A 9,334-nucleotide genomic window follows, 5' to 3' on the forward strand; every position below is an offset into this window, starting at 1 on the left:
CACATGATTGATAACTGAATATCAAAATGATAATAAGGATAACTTAGCATGTTATCAGTTTGATATCATTTCAGTTATCTGCCTTTGCTCGGGTATACTCCCCGTCGGCGGTCCGCACGACAACAACACGGATATGGTTATCCGCACCACGGCAGACTCGGAGGATGCGCCCGTATCTCCACTTCAGAGGTGGAAGATTGTCATCTTTCAGAAGGACTAGGGTGCTGACGTTGACAGATAGTCAATGCTCCAACGCTTTCAAATGCGACGAAGTTGCTCTTGATTCTGTTGCCAACGGTCTAGACGGTTTGTTGGTAGTTCGGATAAACTTGGTTCAGGGAAAGAGGTGAGTGGTTGATGTACGAGAAAATGACCCAGAGTCAAAACTTCCAGGTCGTTGGGATCGGCAGACATCGGAGTTAATGGCCTAGAATTTAGGCAGGCTTCAATTCGAGCTAGCAACGTTACGAGCTCGTCCTGGGATAGGATCGAATTTCCTATTGTAGACCGCAGATGTTTTTTTAATGATTTCACCGCCGCCTCCTACAAACCCCCAAAGTTGGGACTGCGGGGTGGGGTGAATTTGAACTCTGTACCGTCATCTGCACATTGATCAATTATTGATGCCTGGTGTTGTTGGTTGTAGAACTGTGCTCGCAGTTGTGCCAATTCCCGTGTTGCTCCCTTGAAGTTCTTGGCACTATCGCACTCGATCATTTTGGGCCTTCCTCTAAAGTTGGAGTCACTCTATCGGGTGGCAAGTCGCCCATAAGCTGCTCCAAATTTGAAGGCTTGCAGCGAAAGCAATTCAGACAGGAATGCACTACTTTCCGCGACAAATTGCGGATTCGGAGGGGCCAAAATTTTTCACGAACACAGGCCACCACAAATTGGGGCCCAGCGTGAAGATGTTTCAGGTGGTAGTGAACCAGAATACGTTCTGATAGGATGTGTCGTGCTGGCAGGATCATGGGATGTTTCCTGTCCTCAGAGATTACTGCGTGGCGTAGCCGACCACCCACACGCAGGATTCCGTCAACAAGATCGAGATTCAACCGTCCGTCAACGAGATTTTTAAGTACGGAATGCATTCCGACTTGTCCATGCGAAGTTATTTGAAGAATTTCCTTGCCAATTTGATTCTTGTTGGGCAAGTTTCACGAGAGTTTTGATAGCGTCGTTGAGTTCTAACGTGCTGAGCGACCCGTCCTTACGATTGGTACGATTTCGAGGTGATCAGTTGTATCTGAATCGAGGTAGTAAGGCCACTACCCGAACTAGACTGGGAAATGACGAGAGGGATTCAAAAATTGCATTAGGTTGTATTGCTTGAACTGGAAGGGAAACAGCCCGTTCTTCGAGATCGATGGTGAGCAAGTCCTCGGAAATCGGATGATTGACTGGTGGCCAAAAGCGATAAAATTGACTGAGCTATTGACATCCACTCCACCAGGTCGGTGTTTCTCTCAGCTGAGCTGGACTCATTCCGCGCGAAATGATATCCGCAGGGTTTTCGGTGCCGGGAACATGGACCCAGGTTCCACCGCTAGTGAGCCGTTGAATTTCAGACACTCGATTCACTACGAATGTTTTCCAACGACCGGGAGGTGAGCGGATTTGACAAAGCGCTATCATGGAGTCAGTCCAAAAGAAGGGCTTCGTATTCAGTTCGATGCTTTCGACGATCTTATGATGTAGATGAGCCAGTAGTAGTGCCGACGGCAGCTCCAACCTAGGTAACGTTAGTACGGTCTGCTTCTTCGACTTTCCAGTAGGTGCAACCTTCGATTTAGCAGCCATGAGCCTTACGGAGATGGTTCCGTCGATAGACACGGTCCGCAGATAAATGCAGGCACCATAAGCTCGCTCGGATGCATCGCAGAATCCGTGCATTTCTATCAAGATTGGATTATGAGCGAAGGATACCCATCGTGGAACGGAAATGGAAGAAATGTCTTCTAAACTTTTGCGAAATTCGGTCCAGTACTGCTGCTGCTGTACAGACAGTGGTTCGTCCCATGAAGACGTTGTCTGCCACAGGGATTGGATAAAGATCTTAGCCAGAATCACGACGGGACCGAGTAATCCGAGAGGTAGGTAGGTAGGTAGGAATAATTTAGCAGCGTCAGATGCCACGGCGCGACGAGTAATAACCGCTTCCTGCGACCAGTTAGGGACTCCGTAGCTATACGTGTCAGTGGATGGCTGTCATTGGATGCCCAGGGTTTTAATAGAGGATGATAGTGATTCCAAGGAGAACACTGATCGTTCGTCACGCAGTTCTGACGGAATCTGCGACAAGATAGCTTTTGAGTTAGACGCCCACTTTCGAAGGCTGAAACCGGCGGATTGCAGTAAATCGAGAAGTTGCTTGCACAGCTCGTACCCTGTTTCCTCGTCGTCCATACCGGTCAGCATATAGTCCACATGAAAATCGTTGCCTAGCACCATCGCTGCGAGCGGAAAATCGTTAGTACCTTGCATGGACAGTTCTTTCAGGCACCTTGTGGCCAAAAATGGGGCTGATGCAGTACCATATGTCACTGTCATTAGTTCGAAAGTGCGGAGTGGTTCCTGGCACGAGGTACGCCAGAGTATGCGCTGCAGTGGATATCTCTATATCTTCGATAAGGGCGATACGATGCATGCGAAAACGAAGATGTATGGCAAAGAGATCGTCTTGGACAACTCCACCTACCATCAGAGCCTGATTCATCGCAACCCCGTGACCGTCAGACAAGAAGCGTCGAAAACGACCCGCAGTTTTGTGGTGGTACTGTCCGCCTTTTCCACTCCGTGATGAGGTAAATAGTATGATAATTCAGTAGACGATGCGACTGATCCGTAATCTAGTTCTCGCATATGGCCCAGCTGTTGATATTCATCGATGAAGGTAGTGTAGGCTTGCTTCAAGTTGAGATTACTATCAAGACGACGTTCCAAAGATAGAAATCTTTGGTAGCGATCTCCCTTGAACTTCCGAGTTGTGTCAGTACGGAAGGGTGTATGGGCAAAACAACGACGAACCGACCTGTGTCATCTCGAAACGTGTTAGCCTTGAAGTGATCTTCACAGACGACTTCTTCAATAGATTGAGTGCTATTTGACCAACACGACTCAATTTCCCAGAAACGAGATATTAACTCATCGAGTGATTGATTACTGCATACATAAGCCAGCTTCAGCGCGCTATCAGTTTGGCCGGAACCAATTTTTCCCGAGGCTACCCATCCAAAAACTGTATTCTGAAGAACTGGCATCTCAGGACCCAATTTGGAAAATCCGTCAGGCAGCAAATCGTAGTAAAGTTCCATGCCAAGGAGCAAGTCAATTGGCCCAGCCTTGCAAAGCTTGGGATCCGCTAAAATGATATTAGGCGTAAGTTTCCAATTCGAAGTATCAAGTGACCTGCTAGTTAGCTCTCTGGTGATCCTCTTCAAGATGTGACACGATTGTTTAACGGCAAAATCCGTGCAGTGAGACTCCATCCTTATGTAAACGGCATGCTATGAAATAATGGCAGAGTTGCCTACATCACAAATTTCCTGATGACACTGATAGCGGCGCAGCTTTAGCCTTTAGATGAGGTTCTCGGTGATAATATTCAGCTGCGATGCTGGATCCAACAATGCTCTGGCCCATTGACTATGTCCTCTTGTGGACAAAACCTTGATAATCGCCATTTGCAGCAACACGGTGGCTGGAGAGCTTCTTGGAACTTCGACAACCTTGGTGGACACGAGACTAGTGGCAACGGTAGATGGCTTGTGCGATTCTGACGACGACGACGACGGATGTGATTGCGAGGAGGGCGAATTGGCGAAGTTGAATTTGAGTATGAAGCGAGAGGAACAATAGGCTTATTTATCAATGGACGAGCATTGACGGATTGGTGCTTCTGGTTACAGACTCTACAAGAACTGGATTGACAGCTGCGTACCATATGCGAGGACAAGAAACAGTTTATGCAGAGATCGAAACGTTGAGCGACTGACAAACGTTGAAGAGTCTCGCATTTAAATGGGGAATGTGGCGATTTTGATCAAAACGGACACGAGCTGATCGTTGAACTTATGACGGCGTGGACCGTGTTGGCTTTCGATTTTTGCGGCCGATACTGCTCAACTTTGTTGAACTCCGTGAAATGCGATTTAGATGGCGGCAGGGATTGCAGAACTGACAAACGGCCATGGAGAAATTCTATTAGGTCTTTGTACTGCGGAGCGTCAGTCGAGAGGTAGTGTGATTCCCATTGCTTCAAAGTAGAAGGGTCGAGTCGAGTGCAGACCATGTGGGCTAAGAGCACGCCCCAGCCGTCCGTTGGAAATCCTAGCTTGTCAATCATGCTCAAAAAGGTATGTTTTGAGAATGAGTTTTTTATTCTCAAATCTCTTCTCTAAGAGCTGCCACGCGATAGGATAATTGGCAGCGGAGAGTTCGATTGATTCCACAGCCTTTTTTGCGTCCTTGGTAAGAGAAGATACTAGGTACGAGAATTTGTCGAACTGGGAAAGTGCTTCATTGGAGTCAATGAGTGATTTGAAAGAATCGCGAAAGGTTATCCACTCCGAAATATTGCCATCGAAGACAGGGAGCTCCACTTCTGGCAGTTCGACCCGCGCGGCGATTGTAGCGGAGCTTGTGAAGGAAGATTTGGTGGAGTATCAAGAGTGAGTTTGCGAATCCCATTCGTAAGAAAACTATTGACAAGCGCATAATCTAATTTAAAATTCATCCCCCTATTCTGCTCTATGGCGGTTTGAAACTCCTTAAAAAGTCCTTCAATTCGTTGTTTCCATCCCTCTAGTTGTCCACTTCGCATTGGCAAGTGTATTCAAATAGAAACATTCCAAATGACTAAATTCTCGCAGTCCCTGTGCCATTTCTCGCAGCGATTAGCGTTCAAGACTATTCACAATGACCAATTTGTCGCACCAGAGCACACTATGCCACCAACAAAAAACTAAGTAGGGATGAAATCATCGACTTGAAAGCAATCGAAAGCAATAAATCGATTGGTTATTTTGCCCAGGAATAAAACGCATAAATTCCTTTATTTTCCCTTCAATGCCGAACTCGCATACAATGTACTACTCACGTACTCAATCCAACAATCAATTACGTCACAACTCGACCTTTGATCCCTCCGATGAATAGATTGATGTCCTTTGTCCACCACTAACAATGTGGAACCAAGCTATGCCACGTCTTCGCGCCACACAGGGTTATAAAGTTGGTCGAAGAAATTCCACGATTGCACAATCGTATGCAAGTATCGATGATTCAGCGGCCACAAAAATGTTCCAATTTTTTCGATACGGTTCACTTTATTGGGCAATCTTTGCTCACAAACACACTTTGCTATCACGTAGCTCACCCACGACGAAGTGTTCAAGAGCCAACGGACAAAAGAGTTCACTTTGGCGGCAACGAAATGCACTCAACACCGCCCGCGATTGTTCGAGATAATTCGCAGGTCATCCGGTTCGAAGGACCAAAACTATGTAGGGATATGGGGTCACCAAAGATTCTAAACAACAGGTTGGCACTCGAACACTTTCTTTCGACGAAAACTAAAACGCGCGGTTTGCAGACAGAAACGGTAACAATTTATTCTAGCGTATCCTATCCACTCTCCCGAGTATCGAAACTACCCAAGTAACATTTTAAGATTTATCATGCTCTATAAGAGGTTTTCATGACCAGTTGCTAATAAAACTAGTAACTCCACCAAAACATCTTCATAACATCATTAAGATAGCCTTCCGGTCTAATGGACCAATCTAGAAGATGTTATTAAAACCGTATTAAGAGTAGTAATAAAACTGCAATAAAACATTGTATTGAATTTGCTGATACTCTATAAGAGGTTTTCGTGACCATCATAAGAGTAACAATAAAACTGTTTCAATTTCATATTATGGATTATGTTTATTGTCATTCCATTGTCTTTGTTTTTATTTTCACTAGATAACAATGTCCCCTATGTAAAGCTGATGTGTTGAAAATAATGCTTCTGATTTTACTTGTAATGGTTGATGTTGAAAATGAAATATTATTTAAGTGTTTCATACAACAAAATGACATGCGCAACCAAATTTATCGTGAATATTGAGTTTGTAGAAGCTTAAAATCAACGCGCCTTGAAATTATCGAATAATCACATGAAAATAGGAAATTTAATAATTTTCCAAACTGCTCAAAATAATTCAATTTCAAATAGTTTGTTATAAAGTAACCGTGCTTTTATCAAAAAACCTCAGAAATAATTTAATTCCACCAATAAATAGTGTATTTGATCGTAATTGATGTATTTTTTCAATCACGACTATGACGTTGATCATTATTTCAACATGGCGACATTCCTTTTTATGAAAACAAAAAATCTGGCGATAAATAGCTCAATGGCTTTTGTGATAACCTCAATAATTCTCCTTGGTTACTTCATGACCGTTTTAAACTTGTTATAAAACTTTGTCATGGTTACACTTCCCGACAACAGATGGCCTTCGGTTCGATAACATGCAACCTAGTGGTTGAGGCGAGAAGCACTTTTGCATCCTACGGGCAACGATGCCAAATCTGTGGAAATTAAAGCTCTTGGCGGATTTGCGGATCCGTATAAGAAATCTACGAATGCTAATAATTTCCTGAAGTTAGTGAACCTACGAATATAAATTACTCATTCGTATTTTTGATGTAATTCGTAGGAATCAAATATGTGTGTATGTTACAAGGGCAAATTCTTTAAGCAGGAGGTCATGTGCATGAGGAAAAATGCAAAAAATATTTCCTTCTTCACTTTTCTAGAAACCGGAAAAATGATTCTTCGTCGCATCGGAATTTTATGTGAAGCCGCAATCCAATTAAGTGCATATATTTAACAGCATTTCATATGCATGTGTCTCATATCGTAAATCAAAATTAAAACTAACATAAGAGTTACAGTTCAATAATTTTCAAATAACTCTGCTCATAGAACATAATTACTTTTAACAGAAATCGAATTGTTCTTGCCAACCTTTATTGGTATTATTGGATAACACCGGAAATTCTTATAACCAGGAGATTTTTTACCTGTCGCTTTCAAGTCATTTTTTTATTTCGGAAATGAGAAGCATCTCTAGTTTATCAGAAACACATGTCACTCACATTATGTCGGTAAAAATATGCTAACCTCATTATGCGTCTTATTGCATGATTCACTTATAAGTTATACAGCAACACTGCTTTCCAAATTCAACATGGTGAATAGATCGAGTCACGTTGAGTAGTTTTAAAGCAGTGACCCAAACTGGTTTTATGACGCATTTGAAAGCAATAATAAAACTATTATTAAAACTTAAAAGTTAACAAAAGGTTTAGTTTTAAAACATGGTTTATAAGAGTTTTATGGATATCTCAAGAGTGATATAAAACCATTGTTCGTTAGCATTGTTTATGGCAACTATAAAACAATATGCTTTAATTATTCCCGCAATAAAACCTTATTAAAATTCATATAAAACCCAACGGTCACAGAATTGTTACTTGGGTATAGACGCGGATGATGTGAACTATCGGGTGGATTTATTTGAACTGAATTTGTTTCCCGATCTTCGCAGAGATCACATATCAAGTGTACAATACAATCATACCCTCTACGAGTGTGTTTCAGTCGCCAGCTGAAGGCTGGTGATGAAGAAGCAATAGGATACTCTAATAATATTTACAGGATGCGGAATGATAATTGGAATTATTTTGATTTTGAGCTTTGAACAGTTACGCTTAAACATATGCATTTTTAAGTCATTTGGCATAAAAAACGATTTTCGACTTTATCTTTGGTCCCACCTTGGGAAATTTTCATGGGTAAAAATTTCAAATGGATTTCAGGCACCCCTAAATCATGTCTGATTGAGCTCAAATTTTGCATGGGATCATATTTTGGGGTAATGAAACTTGTGAGCAATGTCGTTTTTTGATTTTAAAAAATGTCATTTTCATTAGCACCCTAATGCAAAGGGTGTTGTGAAAGTTTCCAACCCGAAAACATCCTAGACTGGAAAGAGAATCGAACTCACCATCTCCAGATTGGCAATCATACGCCTTGGCTCGCGAGGAGACCCCGTTTTTATTAGTTAAAGGAATCCTATTCGCTCATGCGTTCTGAAAAATATTTTACGAAAAGGAATCATACATGAAAACATTACTTCTATTTGTCTATCTCATTCACCATCGGCATCATATGCTTCATATCCTACCTTATAATCAGGAGGGCAAATGCACTCTTTGAAAGAAGGAATCATATCCTCCTTTCCTAAAACTGAGCAAATACAATATCCTCTCTTGCCTTCTACCGGGTAAATGCATTCCTCGAGAAGAGATCATATCTCTCCTTGCCTTAAACAAAGCAAATACCTGAATTGAAAAAAGAGAGTGTTTCCTTTGCCTTAAAGCAAGCAAATGCATGAATTGAAAGAATGAGTCAAATCAAATCCTATCTTGCCTTTTACCAGGCAAATTCATCCTACGAAAAAAGGGATCACATGTTCCCTTACGTCGATTAAATACCTGAATTTAAAGAAGGAATCATATTATTTTTTGCCTTCAGCCGAGCAAATGGATCCGTTGAAAGAAGAGATCATGTCTCTAGTTGCCTGAAACTGAGCAAATGCCTGAATTTAATGAAGCAACCACATCTTCTTTTGGTTTCTGCCAGACAAATGCATCCCTTGAAAGAAAGAATCATACCTTTCCGTAACTTGAAGCCGAGCAAATACCCGAATTGATAGATAGAATCATTCCTCCCTTGTCTTATTTTCTCTTCTTTCTTCTCTTCTTCCTTATATTCTACCGGGCAAAAAAAGATGGTGAGTGGAAAAGGCAGATAAAACACAACATCTCTCCTTTGATGTAAAAGCGAAAATAACCATAAAGAATTAAACATATTTTACATTAGTTCCGAAATTGGTGATTTCCCAATTATTATGCCGAATGAGTATTATGGCTAACGATCATTATGCCAAACGGACGTCATGCTAAATGGGGGAAGGGTCATTTGGCCGAAACCCATTCGGCCGAAAGACAATTGGTCGAATGCCACTAGGCCGAAAGTCATTTGGCCAAAAGGGTCGTTTGGCCGAAAGGGTCATTTGACCGAAAGGGTCATTTGGCCGAAAGGATCATTTCGTTGAAAGGGTCATTTGGCCGAATAGAACATTTGACCGAATAGTTCATTTGAAAAGTGAGAAATTACGAATAAGTAGAAAGACGTCTCACTTCTCACCCTTCATTATTCTCCTCTCACTGTAAGTTAGATGTTTCACTTCTCTCTTCTCAATTCTCACTCTTC

At 42.1% G+C, this 9,334-nt stretch overlaps 1 protein-coding gene across 1 annotated transcript; it reads right to left on the reverse strand.

The window, feature by feature from the left end:
- Positions 1–1,431: 1,431 nt before the first annotated feature.
- On the reverse strand, positions 1,432–2,451 carry LOC134222589 (uncharacterized). The gene is made up of 2 exons (XM_062701750.1): positions 2,263–2,451; positions 1,432–2,205 (listed from the first exon to the last, which is right to left on the reverse strand). The coding sequence occupies exons 1-2, from the start codon at positions 2,449–2,451 to the stop codon at positions 1,432–1,434; spliced, it is 963 nt and encodes a 320-aa protein (XP_062557734.1).
- Between the last annotated feature and the right edge of the window lie 6,883 nt (positions 2,452–9,334).

Source organism: Armigeres subalbatus, chromosome 3 (genome assembly GCF_024139115.2).
Source record: "Armigeres subalbatus isolate Guangzhou_Male chromosome 3, GZ_Asu_2, whole genome shotgun sequence".
Lineage (NCBI taxonomy): Eukaryota > Metazoa > Arthropoda > Insecta > Diptera > Culicidae > Armigeres > Armigeres subalbatus.

What these genes read in the sequence shown, in the direction of transcription:
- LOC134222589 (XM_062701750.1), bottom strand. Translation starts at nt 2,451, where the DNA reads ATGGTGCTAGGCAACGATTTTCATGTGGACTATATGCTGACCGGTATG. An exon ending in AACTGCGTGACGAACGATCA is followed by an intron (nt 2,206 to 2,262) that starts GTGTTCTCCTTG and finishes ATCCAATGACAG; the next exon opens with CCATCCACTGACACGTATAG.